This window comes from Bos taurus, chromosome 19 (genome assembly GCF_002263795.3).
Source record: "Bos taurus isolate L1 Dominette 01449 registration number 42190680 breed Hereford chromosome 19, ARS-UCD2.0, whole genome shotgun sequence".
Taxonomy (NCBI): Eukaryota; Metazoa; Chordata; class Mammalia; order Artiodactyla; family Bovidae; genus Bos; species Bos taurus.
In genome coordinates, this window is record NC_037346.1 from 28,373,174 (window position 1) to 28,393,824 (window position 20,651).

Consider the following 20,651-nt stretch of genomic DNA (forward strand, 5'->3'; position numbering starts at 1 on the left):
TAATACATTTTTATACAGTTGATCCATTCTGAGACATTCTATTTCATCCCATTAATTTATCTATTCTTATACCAATACTGTACTATTTTAATAACAACAGCCTTATAGTACTTTTAAAGACCTAGTAGGGAAATATTCCTTTCTTACTTTTCCCTAAGAATACATAAATAAATACATAATAAATGCCACTGTAGAGCATTTATTCTGTTCATTAGACTTTACTTTGTCAAAATTTAAAAAACATTGGTATTTTTGATCACAGTTACATTTATTTCCATGATACTGGATGTTATTACAATATTGATTCAATCCAACAAAGTCTCTTAAATTCGTCATCCTTCAGTAAAGTTTGCTGTCTCTGTATAGGTTATTCACATTTCTTTCTTTATTTTATATTTTTAGTTGCTATTTTAAATTATTTTTCCCCGTTATGTTTTCTTATGAGTTGATGCTATTATATGAAAAAGCTCTTAGCTCCCTGATTATTAGTTTGACACTGCTTTGGGTGATTTCTCATAGTCTTGACAGATAAGCAATTGTTTGAACTCTGTGAAATTAAATTATCTTCTCTGGAAGAGGAAATATTCTTTCCTTTTGTCTTTTGGCATAGGCAAAATCATATAAGCATAAAGAGGAAGGTTGTTAATAATGGAAATGCTTCTAGTATTTCACTATGGGTTGTTACCTTATTAAGGACCCTTCCATATATTAATAGTTTCCACATATTAGAGGGGCTTTGAATATCAGGAATGGTTGTTGAATTTTTTTTTTAACTGAGATATTTTTATTCAGAATAGATACTGAATTTTATCAAATGTTTCAGAGGCATCTACTAGGACGCTTAAGTGACTTTATTCCTTTGAGCCACTGATATGAGGAATTACTCAAACGAGGGGCCACCTGTCAGTAAATTGTACTTGATTATGTTTTTCTTGCTCTTACAATAGCTTTGTTAGACCTTGTTTCCATGTTGGTGAAAGCAGTGGTCCCAACTCTTTTTGAACTTCCCTGGTGGCTCAGATGGTAAAGAATCTGCCTGAAATGCAAGAGACCTGGGTTGATCCCCTGGAGATGATCCCCTGGAGAAAGGAATGGCAACCCATTCCAGTATTCTTGCCTGGAGAATGCCCTGGACAGAGGAGCCTGGCGGGCTACAGTCCATGGGGTCGCATAGAGTCGGACACGACTGAGTGACTAACACTTTCCCTTTCCAGCCTTTTCTGGCACCAGGGACCGGTCTCATGGAAGACAATTTTCCCCCAGATTGGTGGGGGGGATAGTTTCAGGATGATTCAAGCATATTACACTTATTGATTCAAGCATATTACACTTTCTATTATTATTACATCAGTTCCACCTCAGATCATCAGGCACTGGATCCTGGAAGTTGGGGACCCCTGTGTTATGGCACCTGCAGTTTCTCAAGAACCCTGAGTACCACTCGCCCATACCTGTCATGGTGTCTGTCTACCTATTCATTCCTGGCACCAGCCACCTTCCCTGGCCAGAACCTAGTCCATCACACACGCATCCCCCTATCTGCTCTGGAGTAAAGAGAACAAACAAGGGCCTCTTGTCAACACTGTGGGGGCTTCTCTGTCTGACCTGGGCAACCTCAGAGACCAATCCCTTGGCAAACCAGAGCAGAGGCACAAGCCATGAGATGGGGTCTCCTTAACCTGAACCTCTGCTCAGCTCCCCCTGAGAATTCCTCCTGGAGTTCCTGCTGGTGTTCACGGCTTTCAGTCTTCTGATTTTGATGTAGACATGGAGCGTGAGTGCCGTATGAAGAGGGACTCCAAGGTAGTGAGGCGGGCCATGGATAGAGAGAAGCTGAGGGATGCGAGGTGAGGAGGGTCCTAGCCCAGTTTCAGAAGGGTGGGAAATCTCCTGACCTGTAGGGTCCCTGCCCCATGTGCTGGCCACCTCCACACTCACCTGGGGCCTTCAGTTCAGCATCGATGAAGGTGAGCAGTTCCTGGCAGATGCTACAGTAAGGAACGGGCCAGGTCAGGAATCGGTGGTAGGTTCTGGATGCTTTCAGAAGGAGGTCTGAGTCTGGCGGGAAGTGTGGCGTCTGGGGTGGAGAGGGAGCAGCAGGCAGAGAAGTCAGGTGAGAAAAAGTTCAGTGATGTTCCAGGGCAGACCTGGCTTCTTTCTGGAATGTTCCACCAAGAGGACACCTTTCCTGGCAGCAGTGTGTCCCAGGGAGAAGGCGGGCAGAATTGAAAGTTACCCACAAAAAGTGAGTTACAGACAGCCGGGTGAGATGGTGCCCAAGGATGTCTCTACGACAGGGGCCTGGCTTTCACCAAACAAAACAATTTACCAAATTCTGAAAAGCTGTCCCCTTGGAGGTCATCCTAAATGGGGCCACTGCTGCCATGGGATAGTCTTCAGGGCTAAATTGTCTTTATTTAAATATCCTCATGAGAGGCAAATGTTTATTCTTTGCAGTGGACTGACTCAATGTACATGGAGTCATCTGGTGCCACTGGTCTGGTGAACAGGGGGTGACCACACTGGGGGAACTGACCACTGGGGGTACAAAAGGAGGTGGACACCACATCTCTTAGCAGAATCTCTCTGTGACTGGGACCAGGCTGTGACTGCATCCCTTCCATGGGTCCCCAGATAGTCCCGGCATGATGGTGTCCATGGGGAGTCACTGGAGGTCTCTCAAATGGTCATCTGAAGCCATCAGAGGGGTAACACCCATCTGCAGTGTCATTGGTGGACAGTTTCTTTCGCTGTGCCTTTATCCTCGGAACTGTGAGGGCTCTGCCCCCCACCCCCAGGAGGCTGTTCTTCCCTTCCCTCCCCCGCAGCCCCCAAGGCTGGCCCATCCGGGAACTTACACAGAGGACAGTGGAGTAGAACAGCAGGGCCAGGGGGGCCAGGAGGTCATAGGTGCCCTTCTCTTGAACCTGTATGGAGGACAGGATGGGGAGCGGCTCACTCATGGGGTGTGCAACCCATTAAGTGAAAAGTAATCCCAGGACAAACTTTTAGAAAATAAAAGTTAAAAAAATCCCTCAATATCCTCCTTCCAAACTTAGCCACGGCTAATATTTTAACTTACTGCTCCCTACACCATGTTTCTCTATGTACTTTCCTTTGCAAAGTTGTAATCATTAGGTGTGTATTTTTATACTTCATGTCTTTTACATACAGTATGATAAATGGATTTCTGTCTTGCTACATCATCTCTAAGACCACCTTTTTCCCCCTCCTGGTTACACAGTTATCTATTATTTGTGTTGCATGTATGTTTTCCAGTTTGTTGTTGATCTTTTAATTTTGTGGAGTTTTTAAAAAGTCTTTATTGAATTTGTTATAATATTATTACTTCTGGTTTCTTTTTTATGTTTTGTTTTTTTGGTCACAAGGCATGTGGGATCTTAGCTCCCCGATGAGGGATCAAACCCGCATCCCCTGAATTGGAAGGCAAAGTCCTAACCACTGGACTACCAGGGAAGTCCCAATTTAATGGATTTTTTTTTTTAATGTACATAAATTACAGATGTTAACTTTTTCCTTTCTGGATTAAAAAAGTTAAAAAAAATTTTTTTTCCCATGTTTTCTGGCCACATCCTGCAACTTGCAGAATCTTAGTTCCCCAGCCAGGGATTGAACCCAGGCAACAACAGTGAAAGCACTGAGTTCTAACGACTGGGCCACCAGGGAACTCTCTAAAATTTTATAATGTATTAAATTTTGTTTCTACTCTTGGGTACTATTCATCATTTTTATTAGCTGTATAATACTCCTTCTGGTAGAGCTCCATAATTTATTAGCTTTGTTTTATACACTTGAAATTATTTGTTGCTATTCTAAGTACTCATGCAATGAAAACTTTTGTGCACACTCCTATAATTTGGATTATCTATCTATGACAGAGTTCAAGAAGTAGAATCAATGGTTCAAAGACTATAACCATATTTATGATCTTGGAAATATATTGCCAAACTGCTTTCCCAAAGAATTTTGCCATTTATAAATCTTTGTATGTATGAAAGTACCAGTTTCACCACACTTTTCCCTGCAAGGGTTATTTCAAAGTTTTTGCAAATTTGCTGGGCAAAAGCTGTGTCGTTATGGTTTTCATTTGCATTTATTTTATTATAACTAAGGCAACATTTTCCATATTGTTTACAAGTTCTGTTTCTTCTTTTATGAGTCATCTCTTTGATAGAGCTCACCCACTCCATCATAAACACACATATATACACACGATTTGGAATTCTTTGGTTAAAATGCTAGTGGTCTCCCCACTCATTGTGGAATTCATGGGGGCTAAAGAGGCAGAGAAAGGCACACCACCTCTGCTGTGGCCAGTGATGTCAGCAGGATGAAATTTAGAATTCTCCTCTTTTACCCTGAAGAGGCTACGTGTCCAGCACATCTGCTGCTCAGCTGGCCCCTTCTATTGGGTTAGTTAAAAAGTTCACTTGGGATTTTCTGTAAAAACCCACGTGAACTTTCTGGTCAATCCAATACAAAACCGTTCCCTATTGCTACACAGTGGTTGTTCCTTTATATTTGGGTTCATAAGATAAGCAGCCTTGAAGTGGTTTAGCCCTTCTAAGCTGGTCTGCTTGTGACCAGAGAAAGCATCAGGTAAATGGTGGTGTCAGAACTGGCCTTGAGTGTCTTGATGAACCAAGACTTTCTTCTTACAGGTAAAAAACCAGCTGAGAAAGACACGTGTTTTCTAATGTAGTCATGTGTTAAAAAAGAAAGAAGAAAGAAAGGAAAACTTTAAAAACTCTTATAATAAAGTCAGTCTCTGTAGGGACTTGTGGCTGCTCTGGAAGCCTAGCCCAAACCAGCTTTAAACCTACTCTTCTTTAAATCATAAAAGCCTATTTATTGAACTGTTGGGCTTCTCTGGTGGCTCAGTGGTAAAGAATCCGTCTGCAATGCAGGAGACGTGGGTTCAATCCCTGGGTTGGGAACATCCCCTGGAGGAGGAAATGCAACCCACTCCAGTGTTCTTGCCTGGAGAATCCCATGGATAGAGGAGCCTGGTGGGCTGCAGTCCATGGGGTTGCAAAGAGTTGGAAACAACTAAGCGAACAACTGAGCACGCACGCACATCGAACAGTTAGAGGAGGTCTTGGCTTACTTCTCCAATCAGATCAGTTTTCACTTTTGTGTTTTTGTTCTCATGGGACTTTTCGAGGAAAGGAATTTGGCAGAGATTTCTCTCTCCTCTGTAGTCAATCCTTTGACTTATAAGGAGTGGGTGGGCTAAGTCACTTCAGTCATGTCCAACTCTTTGTGACCCAGACTGTAGCCTGCCAGGCTCCTCTGTCCATAGAATTCTCCAGGCAAGAGTGCTGGAGTGGGTTGCCATTTCCTTCTCCAGGAGATCTTCCTGACCCAGGGATTGAACTGGCGTCTCTTATGTCTCCTACACTGGCAGGCAAGTTCTTTACCACTAGCGCCACCTGTGACATAAAAACACTGTCTGTCATAAGAAGCAGCGTAAACTTGGGCCCCTGGCTCATACAGCATGCATTCTTAGTGAAAGTACCATGTCCCTCTCCTGAGGACTTAGATCCACAAGCACTGCTGAAGCAGAGAACTCAGGCTTCCAGTGCCTCCAAGCCCCCTGGTAGTCCAGGCACCCTCGAACTGACCTTCAGAACATGCGTTCTAAGTCGCTTCTGTTGTGTCCAACTCTGTGCGACCCTATGGACTGTAGCCTGCCAGACTCCTCTGTCCATTGGATTCTCCAGGCCGGAATACTGGAGTGAGCTGCCATCCCCTCCTCCAGGGGTCTTCCTGACCCAGCAACTGAACCCATGTCTCTTATGCCTCCAGCTTTGGCAGGAGGGTTCTTTACCACTGAGCTACCAGGGAAGTCCTGTGGGGACCTATGTCTCAACTCTACAAGGCTGACCCAGTGCTGCCCTTCAAAGCCAAGCTGAGCCCTCACCTCTCGGGTCTTCTGCAGGATCTGCTCCAGGAGGATAAGGAAGTGGCCCGGGTCCCTGCTCACCAGCTCCTGCAGGCTCCAGCAGTTCAGACACAACCCAGCTGGAAACGGAGGAGAGGCCAGGGGTCAGTCAGCTCAGGGTTGGAGAGAATTGGGCATCCCTGGGGCTGCACTGGGGCATTACCTTCTGATGGAAGACTCTCAGAAAATTCTAGACCAACACACTGGACCCTATCAGGCCCCATCTAGATAATAGTAAGCTTCTTCCTACTGAGACAGGAGGTTCAAGTGACACAGAGGGGCTGGGATCTCCCTTAGAGGCCAAGGAACAGGCCACGACTCTGCTCCTTGTCCCTCCAGAGAGCATCAGCCTGCCCACAACCTCTGAGATGCAGGGAAGGGGGACAGGAGCAGAGACGGTTGGAGGAACAAGAACAGGTGCCCCACAAGCTCCATCCCAGGACACGAGGCTGAGTCTGTGACAGCCACGGGACCTCCAGGGACTATTGGGTGGTGGAGCCTGGGAAGGGGAAGCACCATTCATGTCTGCTTTAAAAGTGACAATTACTACTTTGTCACCCTGTAACTTCCCCAGATTTTTCTTAGTTTGTCAATCTGCTTCCCTGCAGCCAGTAAGGGTAAATCCTCAAGTTAAAGAGGCGGTCATGGAGGCCTGTGTGTGTGTGTGAGATAGGGGGGTGAGAGCAGTGTGGGCGCAAGTGGCCCCCTCTGTGTCTGAGCTCCTTCCAAAGTCCTGAAGGTCCTGAACACTGCATTCCTATGGTCACAGGTTTTGGTAACTTTTGCCAAAGTCGGATATCTTTGCATTCTTTAACTTAAAAATGGCCCCTCAATTCTGTAAACTTAGTCTCCTTAAAACCTGGGTGGGAGGCCAGAAGGAAGAAAACTGCCATTTATTGAGCACCTACTGTGTACCTTTAGTCATGTACGGATGGGAGAGTTGGACCATAAAGAAGGCTGAGCACCAAAGAGTTGATGCTTTTGAACTGTGGTGCTGGAGAAGACTCTTGAGAGTCCCTTGGACTGCAAAGAGATCAAACCAGTCAATCCTAAAGGAAATCCATCCTGGATATTCATTGGAAGGACTGATGCTGACGCTCCAATACTTTAGCCACCTGATGCAACGAGCCAACTCACTGGAAAAGATCCTGATGCTGGGAAAGACTGAAGGCAAGAGGAGAAGGGGGTCAGCAGAGGATGAGATGGTTAGACAGCATCACTGACTCCATAGACATGAGTTTCAGCAAGCTCCAGGAGATAGTGAAAGACAGGAAAGCCTGGTGTGCTGCAGTCCGTGGGGTTGCGAAGAGTAAGACACAACTGAGCAACTGAACAACAAAAACTGTACCTATAAGTTGGCAGGCTTTTCATACATCACCTCCACTGAGTCTCCCATCCTCTCCTTGGGAAGGTGGTTCCTGCTATTATTATTCCCATTTTACAGGCAAGGAAGTTGAGCCCTGAGAGGCTAAGGGACTTGCACAAGTTCCTACAGCCCATGAGAGTCAGCTGTAAGTCAGATCTGCTTAATTCCAAAGGCCAAGGAAAGCCTCTCTGAGAAGGTGACGTGTGAGCTGAGACTTGAATGAGAAGGAGCCAGATCTGCAGAGTTCTGAAGGATAAATCCCAGGCAGCAAGTGCCAAAGGTCCTGAAGTAGGGAGGAACCAGGTATATTCAAGGCACATGGATGTCTATCTCATAGGGTAGTTAGGGAGGCAAGTGAGATAGGGAAAATCTTTAAAAGCATAAGGAGATATTATAGTTAGGCACCAGCCTTGGAGACACAACTGCCCCAGTCTACAGATACCCCCGTTTCTCAGTCCTGGGGATCACATGACATGGAGAACTCCTACTTTCTGAAGGTCTGCCGAGATTCTCCATTGTTTTATGGGGAAGAGGAGGACGAGGCTCTGGAGAGAACTAGAAATCAGGTAAAATGGGAGAATTATGGGGAGGGCTGTTCATGGAGTCTTAGCTGCTTTTTTGAAATCAGCAGCTGTTTCTAAGCAGACCTTAGGGACATAGGCTTCCAGCACCCAAGGAGGATGAAGAAGACAGCATGGGGGAGAGGAGAAACGCCCGCCCCCTGACCCAGGGCAACTCTCCGTCAGGTGCCCTGCTGCCGAGCACCTGCCTAGGTGAGGTCCGAGTCAAGCAGACAGGGTTGGAACCAGAATCTGCCCGCCCGGGCCTGGCCCAGTGTTCCCTGCAGCCCCTCAATGGGCCTCCTCCCCGGCTCCCTGGGAACCTACCTGACCAGGAGGTGGAGCGGCGGCTGAGGCTGAGCCCATGCAAGCAGCGCTCCAGGGCGTGCTGGATGCGGTCCTCCGTGCATGTCGTGGCCCCTTGCTGCATCCTGAGTCATCGCCTGCGTGGGGGACAGACACTGGTCAGTCTGGAGACCCTCAGGCTCAAGGAGCACATGGCCGAGCAGGGCAGCCAGTGGAGACAGTGGGCACTCACAGCCCCGGGCCGTCAGTTGGCTGCCTCCAGGGCTGGACTGGCCCCTGGCTGTGCTGCTCAGAGAGGCAAGACAGGGCACTCGGGCCACCCAACAGCACAGGCTAGGGAAGTGAGGTGTCGGGGGAGGAGGGGAGTGGAGATGTGTGGGCCCCACAGGCAGGGGTGAGTGTCTCCAAGAGCCTGGGGAGTGCCCGGGACATGGACAGCCCCATTGCTGGGCAGGAGGACCTCAAAGGAAAAACCAGCATCACTTGGGGGACTTTCTTCTGAATTTCCAGGCTTGAGTCCCCCAGCCCCCAAGGACGGGCAGGCAGGGAGCCTGTTCCTGATGACCACATGGCAGAGATCCCCCTCAGTGTGTCAGGGGCCTCCCGCCTTCACAGGCGCCCCACCCCCAGCACACCATACCCTCTGCTTAGGTGCCCAGGCCCCAGGCACCCGGTCCTTTCCTGCCCTCACCTCCACTTTGGCTGTTTTTCTTTGCTTTCTCTGAGGCTTAGCAAAGTTACCAGTTACTCAAAGACCTTCCTTAGCTTAGTCTTTCAGAGAACCACCTTCTCTTTCCTGCTGATGAGGGACAGGGGTACTGAGCTCAGGCTGGAGGGCTGCTGAGGAGGAGATCTAAGAAGGGGTTTTAGTACCAGATGGGCAATGGTGCCAAGGGCCCCATTCTGAAAGCCTGCAGCAGGGCCAGCTTCACACTGAAGCATGGGCTCCTGGGTCCCCAGGGAAGCTGTGACAGGTCACCTAGTCAAGGAATAAGCCTGGTGTTTGGCATCAACAGACTTGGACTCAAATCTCCACTCTAGTATTTGCTAGCCACGCACTAGGCAATGTCTTTCACTTCTCTGTATTTCAGTTTACTTAGCTGTAAAATGGGTATGATAAGGGTACTAAGCCTCCAGGGCTGTTGGGGAAATTCAATGCCAGGGTGGATGCACTGAACAAGCTTTCAAGACAGGAAAGCGTTCCTGCTACAGTCTTTTCCGTGATCCCTCTTTCCTAGGGAATTTCCCTGCATTCACCCTGTCCAGGCTGACCCCACAGTTGGCCAGTCAGGCCAGGTCACAGAGGGAAGCAAAGGAAGCAGTTGTCCAGCTCTGTGGAACAGGGGATGGACCCGGAAACCACAAGCAGAAGCACAGAGCTCAGAGCTGAGCCATGCAAATGACATGCAAAGACGCAGGACATCCTGGCCTGGACCCAGTGGTCAGTTCACAGAAGCCCAGCAGGCAAATCCTCCCACTTCCCCAGCCAGGGAGGAACAAGACACCGAGGGAAACAGAAGCCCTTTGTGAGCAGCTCAGCATCACCTCACTTTAGCGATGTCCCTGGGATGGCGTGGGGGCAGGCCCCCCGGGAAGCAGTGCGCATGCATTCTTTCCTCCAGGGATTTACTAACCCCCACGCACTAAAAGTGGCCCCGCACTAGGTGTAAAGAATTCACCTGCCAATGCGGGAGACGCAAGAGACACGGGTTCAATCTAGGATACTAGGATGAAAAGCTGGACTGGAGCTATTTTGTTGATTCTTCACCTGGAGGGCCTCCAGCCTGGTAAGGGAAACAAAGCAGTAAGAGGCTAAAGACTGGACACTTTGTGGGGAAGCCAGAGGGAGCGTGGGCACTCTGTAGCACAGAGAGGTTAAACAACTTGCCTAAGGTCACGCAGCTAGGGGTGGCAACCCAGACAGTCTGGCTCTGACTGCTCCTTGGCCCAGTCAGATACAGTTGCTGGGAGAAAAATAACATTTTTTGTTACTACCGTGGCGAGTGTAGACTCAGTTAACTAACATGATCTTGCTTTAGGAGACCTCCATTCCCAGCACACGTGTCTATATTAGCTGCCCACCGCAGCCCTGCCTCCTCCAGGAAGAGGACCAGGACCCCCAGAAGCAAACAACCTCAGCTGGACTGAGTGATGACCACGATGGCTCAAGGGGCCCGGGTGTTCTCTCGCTCAGAGAAAAGGCAGAACCTGGTGTGTTCCTTTTCCCTTCGCTTAGTCATGTCTGACTCTTTGTGACCCCATGGACTGTAGCCTGCCAGGTTTCTCTGTCTATGGGATTCTCCAGGCAAGAATACTGGAGTGGATTGCCATTCCCTCCTCCAGGGGATCTTCCTGATCTGGGATCAAACCTGTGTCTCCTGCATTGGCAGGTGGATTCTTTATCACTGAGCCATCCCGGTGAACTAAGTTTAAAGGTCCCTCCATCCAATCCCTGCTGCAACAGACAAGCTGGCTGTGTCAGGAGGCAGGAATGAGTGCCCTCCGATGTCCCAGCATGTCTGATGCAGAGGCAGGACACAAACGCACATCCTCAGCCGACATCATGTCTGCCGCTGCCCCATCCTCAGAGCAGTGTCCTGGGCTGCTGACAGTGGACGCATGGACGCCGAAGGCTACTCCCCAGCACCCCGTCCAGTGCCACAGGGCCAGGCTTCTCCCTGTCTCTGGGCCCCAAGCGACTTTCCCATCTCCAGGCCTCCGTGTCTTCGGCTGCTCATTCAGAGACAAATCAAGACCTTATCCTTGAGGAACTAGGCAGTCTCCCTGGTACCCTGAGGCCATCTTGAGCTTGACCTGGCTCTTCACAGAGGCAGGACCTCCCTGAGGTGCTGGGTCCTGGGAGCCGAGGGATGGGAGCCTGGCCGGGGATCCTGGCTGCACTGGGGGGGTTAGCCCAGCACACTGCGGTTCACAGCCCAGCCCTCTGGCAAGCTCACTTCCGTCTGATGAGTCAGTCATCAGCCGCCTTTGGTGACTTGTCAGCAGAACTCCAGTGGCTTTGGGGCAGAGATGAAAGGGGAAGAGGGGGTACCTCTCCCTCCCTAGGATGATGACTTTTCTCAAAGGCTTGGTGGGCAAGGCCTGGCTTCCCTTGGCATCCCCCTACCAACCCCCCAGCCCTCAGCCCTGCCACCTTACTACCAGGAGGTCAAGTTGTGAAATTCCAGCTGCTGCCAGGAATGGGAATTGCCCCCCTCTTTCACCCTCAGTGGGGTAGTGTTGAAACACTCAACAACAGGGCCTGCCTCCACCTCTGAGTTCCTCTTCTGAGCCAGTAAGGATGAGTCCTCACTGGGGACCTGAGCAGGACAGTGAGGCCAGTGAGGTCTGATGGCTCAGGGGTGTGGGGAGCAGGTGCTGGAGGGCAGAGGGAAACCACCTCTTCTCATGATGACATGACCCCACGATGCAAGACAGGAGGCGCCTCCCCTCATGGGCAGGGTCGGCCTGGTTTCCTGATGCAGCCCCACATGTGGCCATGAAGAAAGGTTCTTTTCTTGAGGGATTTAGTGGAAAACAGCAGAATTGTGGAGTCTACATCTCCTAGAGAGGGAAGTATGGGCCTCCAGGCTCTGGCAACACTCCACACTGCTAACTTTGTGTTCTGGAATATTCCAGGCGCACGTTTTGAAGACTTACTCCCAAAGGTGGACATATGAGAAACACCAAGGCCTGTGGTGCTGGGCTGGCCCCACTGCTTTGGTCCTGGGTCACCCCTCCCTCTCCCCCTTCCTATGGTCGTCTGAGGCTTCATCTCCCTTCTGTATCACCAGTCTCCTCCTCATGTCTCTTCATAAGGCAGAATCTCTTCTTTGAACTAATTTGTAAAAATTTCATTTCCAATACAGGAAGGATATACCAGAAACCAAGGAGACTGGGGTGAGATGGAAGGGGTAACGGAATGAGATGGGGGGTAAGGAGGAGTAGCTCTTCTCTGAGGAGACCTTCATACATGGCTTCAACTCTTGGAACCATAGCAATATTTTACATATCCCAAATGAAATAAATAGAGGACTTCCCTGCTGGGCCAGTGGCTAAGACTCTGCGCTCCCAGTGCAGGGGGCCCAGGTCTGACCCATGGTCAGGGAACTAGATCCCACATGCTGCAACTAAGACTCTGTGCAGCCAAATACATAAATAAATTAAAAAAAAATTTTTAATGAAATCAAACCAGGATCTGGGGAGGAGTGGGGGGAAAAAGTAGGAACCAAACAACCAAACAACGAATTACCTTAACTACTATTAAATGATTAGTAGAACCACACTGTAAGGAATGGGAATACAGAAACTAACCTGAGTAAAACAGGAAAACAGTACTTAGTGGAAAACAGAACTTCCACTGCATACTGTAAGGCTAAAGACAAAAAGAACCATATATGAATACTGCGTTCTAGTTACTAAACTTGCTTCTTATAGAGATGTGGGTTATAAATCCTGAAACTCCTTCATGTGTATGTTGGGTGTGTGTATGCTCAGTCGTGTTTGACTCTGTACGACCCCATGGACTGTAGCCCACCTCCTACTACTGTAACCCACTGCTTTGTCCATGGAATTTCCCAAGCAACAATACTGGAGTGGGTTGCTGTTTCCTTCTCCAGGGGATATGCCCGACCCAGGGATCAAACCTGTGTCCCTTGCATTCCTGCACTGCAGGCGGATTCTTTACCACTAGCACCTGTATGCTAGGACCGAACAAATTTGCAAACAGATCACACATATCGAGAGCCAGTTTCTTACTGTTAGAGAAAGAAGTTACAGACAAGGAAAGGGATAAGTCTAGAATGAACCAACTTCTGGTGTAGGACTGGAATTGGAGAAATCAGTATCAACTCATGGGTTTTAATGTCTACTCAGAAAGATATGTATCTGTTCAGTTGCTCAGTCGTGTCTGACTCTTTGCGACCCCATGGACTGCAGCATGCCAAGCTTCTCTGTCCTTGACCATCTCCCAGAGCTTGCTCAAACTCATGTCCATTCAGTCAGTGATGCCATCTAACCATCTCGTCCTCTGTCATCCCCTTCTCCTCCTCCCCTCAATCTTTCCCAGCATGCGGGTCTTTTCCAATGAGTTGGCTCTTCACATCAGGTGGCCAAAGTATTAGAGCAACAACAACAGATGGACACATATAGAAGTGAAAAAATCATTTGTGTGGACTATGAATTAATATGCATACCTATATTTTCTAGCTCTGACTGTTGAGAGAGCCTAGAAACAATGACTTCCCAGTAATGATAAGCACCCCCAGCACCCAGACTTTGGTTTCTAAATATCATTTTCCAATCAAAGGAACCAAGGCTTCCTAGACAAACAGCTGATTTTAGGATTGGGGCAGGAAATACAGAAGATAAATCTGGAGGCTTGGTACATCTTGTAGAACCAGAAAATAAACCAATATTTAGAAAAAGATGTGTGCATGCTCAGTTGTGTCTGACTCTTTGTGACCCCATGGACCGCAGCCCACCAGGCTCCTCTCTCCATGGGATTTTCTAGGCAAGAATACTGGAGTGGGTTGCTATTTCTCCCTCCAGGGTATCTTCCTGACCCAGGGATCTAACTTGTATCTCCTGTGGCTCCTGCATTGGCAGGCAGATTCTTTACCACTGAGCCACTGATGGGGAATGTTAAAAGGCACAGGAGCCAACTTACAGGAGCTTCCAATGGTCAAAGCCAGGATAGTCTGAACAACTAAATAATGAAGGTGTTGGATAATAATTCACAGGATGAAATAAATACCCATAAGTCTACACTAATGTCATAAAGTATAAAGTAAAAAAATCAATAAATGGAAGAGAAAGTACAGGTCTTCTTCACAAAAGAATTCTAGTTAATAAATGTGACAGGAATGAGAAAAATACAAAATGACCATTACACCAACACCACAGTTCTAATTATTACAGGCAAGATCCACCAACAGATACTAAAATCTGTGAGTGAAAATCTGAGAGAAAACAAGATATGTGCATAGTTTTTGAGTATTTTCCCCAATAAACTGATCAATTACAAGAAAAAATAATGTCACAGTAGAGAAATCCAGCCCTGCTTTAACTTCATGACTAAATTTAATATCACCAATAATAACACGTGTCAACATCACGTATCCTCCCATATCCTGATTCAAGTCACTACAAGAGACACAACATCACTTCTGTGGGATTCTTGCCAAAAATTCCCAACCACACAAACCAAATCATGAGTAACCATTCAAAACCAAACGTAGGGACTTCCCTGGCGGTTCAGTGGTTAAGGGTCTGCACTTCCAAGGCAGGGGGCACAGGTTCGAGCCCTGATGGGGTAGTAAGATCTCACATGCCTCAGAGTGTGGCCAAAACAAACAAACAAAACAAAAGAACTGAATGCAGACAAATTACACAATATAATTTACCAAAGAGTCAAGGTCATAAAATATAAGGGAAGACAGTAATTGTCACAGACAGGAGGAGACTAAGGAGACACAAAAACTAAATGTGATGTGGGGTCCTGGACTAGATTCTGGAACTGAAAGGGGATGTTAGGGGACACTGGCTAGAATTCAAGTACGGATGTGGATCACTATCATTTCCTGGTTTGGATAATTGCACCACGTCATATAAACTGCTAACGTTAAGGGAAGCTTGGTGAAGAGTATGTTGTTGCAGTTGTTGTTTATTCGCTAAATTGTGTCCGACTCTTTATGAGCCCATGGACTGTAGTTTGCCAGGCTCCTCTGTCCATGAGATTTCCCAGGCAAGAATACTGGAGTGGGTTGCCATTTCCTTCTCCAGGGGACCTTCTTGACCTAGGGATCAAACCCACGTCTCCTTGGCAGGAGGATTCTTTACCACTGAGCCATCTGGGAAGTCCTGGTGAAGGGTATACCTGGGTCTATACAATGCTTTAATAGTTACCTAGGCTTTACATAACCTTTATATATCTTTCCAAGTGGGTATGCAAAGCTTCACTGCCCTTCATGAACTTGATTAGATTTAATGAACAGTCACAGGTCCTAATTACTTGTGGGTGGACCAGTGCAGAACTGGCTGCCTCAAAATCCCCTAACCCCATGTTCCTAAACTGGAGTTGAGAATCTCTAGGGTTTTTAGAGGGTCTCTGAGGCCTTTCTGGAAGAATGCTTAAACTGTATTTTCATTTTGATGGCAATTAGGAAAAATTAGTATTTAATAGTTAATACAAGGCTGAAGCTGAAGCTCCAATACTTTGGCCATCTGATGTGAAGAGCTAATTCATGGGAAAGACCCTGATGTTGGGAAAGATTAAGGGCAGGAGGAAAGGGGGGCGGCAGAGGATGAGATAGTTAGATAGTACCACCAACTCAGTGGGTGTGAATTTGATAGCGGAGAACAAAGGAGCCTGGCGTGCTGTAGTCTGCGGAGTCATAGTCAGACACTACTTAGCAACTGAACAACAACATTAATATATTCTGGAATATCTTGATAACACTATGACCAAATGTTACCATAAAATGTTGACGCATTTGTTTCTATCATCAATTTGGTGTCCCCTAAAGGAACAGTGTTGTTAGTGTCTGGGAGAGCTCAAGGTTGTACATAATGGGTTAATAAATGAAAAATATTTAGAACAGTGCCTGGTACATAACATACATTCAATAAATGTGTTCAATTAGCTATCAGGGTGCTTTCTCAGTATACACATTTCAACTCTAGGTGGCTTTGAGGTCAGGCTAAGAAAACACTCCCTGGATGACTCTGATGTACAGTAACATTTTCTATTTTACAAATACACTCATCCCCACATCCCCACCACACACATGCATCATACACTAGACCATGAGACTAGAAAGGCCCCTTATAGACCATCTAGTGCAACTCTCCCATTCTACAGACAAGAAAATGGGGGCTCTGAGCAATGAAGGACTTGCTCAGATTAGAGAGTGGCAAATCTCATATGATCCAGCAATCCCTCTCGTGGGCATATATCCAGACAAAACTATAACTGGAAAGGATGCATGCACCCCCTACATTCATAGCAGAGCTGTTCACAATAGCCAAGACATGGAAGCAACCTAAATGTCCATCTACAGATGAATGGATAAAGAAGATGTGGTACATATATACAACGGGATACTGCTCAGTCATAAAAAAGAATGAAATCATGCCATTTGCAGCAACTTGGATGGAACTGTAGATTATCATACTAAGTGAAGAAAGTCAGAAAGAGAAAGACAAATCAATGCCATATGGTATCTCACTTATATGTGGACTCTAAACTATGACACAGATGAACTTATCAATGAAACAGAAACAGACTCACAGACATAGACAATAGATTTGTGGTTGCCAAGGCAAAGTGGAGTAGGGGAGGGATGGAGTGGGAGTTTGGGATCAGTAGATGCAAACTATTATATAGAGCCTAGATAAACAAGAAGGTCCTACTGTAGAGCACAGGGAACTATATTCAATATTCTGTGATAAGCCATAATGGAAAGGAATATAAAAAGGAATTTATATACATATATGTGTATATATATAACTGAATCATTTTGCTGTTCAGCAGAAATTAATACAACATTGTAAATCAACTATTCATCAATAAAATTTTAAAGAAAGTGGTGAATCTATAACTAGAATCTGAGTCCAGAACCTCAGGACAGTCATGCAACCCTCCGGATTGAGTGAGAATCAGACACTATTGTGCGGCAGTGAGTGACCTCTGCTCCTCTCCTCAAGGTTAATTTTAGAATTCTTTTTCAAATTTATTCCAGAGTTTTGGGGCTGTGTAGATATTCAACTACTCCTGGGTCAATTTTGCAAATTTAAATTTTCGGATGGTATCATTCATCTTAGTCAGATTTTTAAATTTCTTAGCAAGGATCTAGGTCTAGAATTCCTATATATTTTTAAAATTTATTTTTGAATCTTGCGATTTTAGCTCCTCTCTTAATCTGACTATTGTAATATTGTTTTCTCTTAAAATAAGAATCCAGATTTGTGTTAGAAATTTTCACACATCACAATTCCTGAAATAATTATTTTTGAAATTTATAGTAAACATAATAACTACGATAATTATAGTTTTTTTTTTCCTGAACAGCGGCTTTAAGTTCAGTTTATTTCATTGCTTGCTGTTTTGTTTTGTACCATGGTCGGGAAGATTCCCTGGAGAAGGAAATGGCAACCCACTCCAGTACTCTTGTCTAGAAAATCCCATGGACGGAGGAGCCTGGTGCAGGTTACTGTCCATGGGGTCACAAAGAGTCGGACACGACTGAACGACTGCACTTACTTCACTTATCCTTATCTACGAGTTCTTAATTTTAATTCATTTGTTGCTCAGCCACGGTATTTCGAGTAACTCCAGGAAGAGTGTGTGGGTGAGGAACTTTCTGAGGCTGTATGTGTCATGTGTCATTCATGGAGGCTTACTATGAATTACAGCTTTGCCAACTATAGGACTGGCATAATGTATACTTCTTCACCCTCAAATTGTTTATAGAAAGCCAAAATAATGAAATGAAAAATGGCTACCACAAATAAGAGAATCAGATAAGGTGGCTGCATACAAATTAAAGTAGAAGTTAGTATCATTCAGACACACAAAAAACAGAAATGGTGTTGGAAAGAGACCCACCTACACAGCAACAAAAAGAATAAAATAAGAGAAAATAAGCTTTTAAAATCTGCAGGAATTCAGTGAAGTAAAACTTTTGAGGAACACAAAGGAAGGCAAATAAACAGAAATGCATAACCTTTCGGTAGACAGGAAAATTCAGTATCATAAAGAATTAATTCAAAATGAATCAGAGAATGAAACGTAAAGAGTTTAAACTGCAAAACTCAGAATAAAACAGGAGGAACACTTCATCACATTAGCTCTGTCAATGAGTTCTTGGAAAAGACACCAAAGCACCGGCAATAAAAGGGAAAAATAGATAAACTTGACTACATTAAAATATAAAACTCTTGCATCAGAGGGAAAAATCAACAGAGTAAAAAGGCAGACTACAGAGAGGGAGAGGATATTTGCAAATCGTTTATGTCTAACAAGAAGGTGATATCCAAAATATACAAGGAAGTCTTGCAACTCAACACAACAAAAAACCCAATTAAAAATGGTCAGAGGTCTTGAATAAACATTTCTCCAAAGATACACAATTGGCCAATAAGCACATGAAAAGATGCTCAACATCACTAATCACTAGGGAAATCCACATCAAAACCACAATGAGGTACCACTGCACACCCATTAGCATAGTCATTATGAAAAACAAAAATAAGTGTTAGTGGGGGTGTGGAGCAATTGGAACCCTTGTGCACTGCTGGTGGGAAAGTAAAATGGGACAGCCACTATAGAAAATGGCACGCTGATTCCTCAAAAAATCAAGAATAGAATTACCACATGATCCAGCAATTCCACTTCTTGGCATATACCCCAAAGAACCGAAAGCAGAGACCGGAACATATTATTGGACACCCATGTCCACTGAAGCAGTATTCACAATAGCCAAATGTAGAAGCCATCCATGTGTCCACGGACAGACTAATGGATATCAGACGTGGTCCGCACATACAATGGGATAGTATTCAGCCTTAAAAAGGAAGGAAGCTCTGTCACGTGCTCCATCGAGGAAGAATCTTGAGGACATCACGCCAAGTGAAATAAGCCAGTCACAAAAAAACGCTGTATGGTTCCACTTCTATGAGTCTCTAGAGTAGTCAAATTTGTAGAGACAGAAAGTTCAATGGTGGTTTCCAGGTGTTCAGGAAAAGGGGCGGGGGTTATTTCATGGGTATAGAGTTTTAGTTTTACAAGATGAAAAGAGTTCTGTAGGTCAGTTGCACAGCAATGTGAAAAAACACTACGAAACCATACGCTTAAAAATAGTTACAGTGGTAAAGTTTATGTCATAAGTATTTTACTGCAATTTTTAAAAACAGTGAGAAAAAAAGAATTAATCGATATTTTTGTGATATTAGATAAATTAACCGACATCTTTGTGATATTAGATAGGAACATCAATTGTCTATCAGTTTCAGCCTAGAGAACAGGAGAGAAGGAAAGAGGACAGACTGCCTACCACTGAGTGGCTGTTCCATGTCAGGTCCCAGGCTTGGTACTCCCCTGTGACAGTCTAGTTTAATGATCACAATCACCCCACGGCATACTCACAGTTATGTACAATTCCTGCAGCTCAGGGAGGGTGAGCCGTTTACTTGGACAAATTCCCGTGGTCATCGTTCTTATAGCCTGAGCTGTAAGCACAGCCCACCTTGGCTGTACTCCAGAGCCCACGCCATCGCCTACACCGTGTTTGCAGGAAGTTATCTCCACTGTGTTCTAGACACCCAAAGGGCTGGGTACATGGTTTCACCTCAGTGTTATCATATGAGGCTTCCCTGGAAGCCATCTTGCACAAAAATTGCCTAAATCCTCATTGTCAGTGATTCATTCTCCCTGGGTTAGGGTGGTGGCTCACTTCCTCTGTAGTCGCTTATTTTTCAAGAACGTAAGATTCCTGGAGGGACATTTAGCCAACAGATGGGTCTGTGACGGCAGTGACGGTGGACAGAGGGCAGCAGAACGGCTCTAGGGCCGGGAGAGCGAGGATGTGTGAAAAGGTAGGTGGTGGTGGCATGGGAGGGCAGGGGGCGGATGTAGGGGAAGTGTGCCAAAAGGAGCCAAGAGGGCAGAGATAAGCCTTTGCCTACTTCCCACCTTAGCTCACACTCTTCTTTACCAAGGAAAGGGCACAAGGATTCCCAGGAAGACCAAGTTGTGGTTCAGACCAAGAAGAGATGGGATGAAGAATGGAGGAGAGAAGAAGAAAGATGCTAACAGGTTGCAGCACTGACTCCTGTGCTTAGGGCTTGAAGCCTTGAGCTCATTTACTCTGAATAACCTCATAAAACTCTGAACATACAAGGAGGAGGCAAATGCAGTCCCTGGTAGCTAAATGACCTTCCCAAGATCATATAACTGCAAGCAGTTTAGGCAGAATTTGAACCCAGGTCCATCTGACTCCCTTCTACCCAAGTAATCATCTGGAAGAATACTGAAAGACAGTAAGATGCATTATATTGCCTTTGTATGTAATACTTATAACAGCAGTTAATGCTAACTGAGGGCTTACTATGTGCCAGGCACTGTCTAGGTGTTTTCAATAAATTAATTCACTGAATCCGTATGAGGTAGATACACTCTTTCCCCCATTTTCCCATTTTACAAATGAAGAGACAGAGCTTTCTCTCCCTGGTAAGTGAGGCATGTCTTGTCTTGGCATGATCTAGGCAATTTAGCTTCTCTGTATACATAAAGGAGCTGGAGATGGGTAAACAGAAATTACTGCCAAGATGGGGAACCAAAGACAGACTATAAGAATGTACCAAGGCATAGACCCCAGGCAGCAACCAAATTCTATGGATTCCTGGGCTAAACCGTGGGCACCTGGCCTTGGAGACTGTTTAATCCCGTGTGTGT

General features: G+C 45.9%; 1 protein-coding gene across 10 annotated transcripts in view; it reads right to left on the reverse strand.

The window, feature by feature from the left end:
- PIK3R5 (phosphoinositide-3-kinase regulatory subunit 5) overlaps positions 1-20,651 on the reverse strand; it is a 75,425-nt gene that overhangs the window by 18,909 nt on the left and 35,865 nt on the right. For 4 of the 10 annotated variants that reach the window (XM_059878316.1, XM_010816070.4, XM_024980778.2 and 1 more), the window contains exons 2-5: positions 8,219-8,334; positions 5,945-6,045; positions 2,859-2,927; positions 1,939-2,077 (exon numbers count right to left, since the gene is read on the reverse strand). In XM_059878316.1, coding sequence (XP_059734299.1) covers positions 1,939-2,077; positions 2,859-2,927; positions 5,945-6,045; positions 8,219-8,321 — 412 coding nt within the window. In that variant the 5' untranslated portion in view covers positions 8,322-8,334. Of the gene's footprint in view, positions 1-1,938; positions 2,078-2,858; positions 2,928-5,944; positions 6,046-8,218; positions 8,335-9,876; positions 9,982-20,651 lie in introns of those variants that run through there. The other 6 variants (XM_024980780.2, XM_059878315.1, XM_059878317.1 and 3 more) reach the window with 2 other exon arrangements.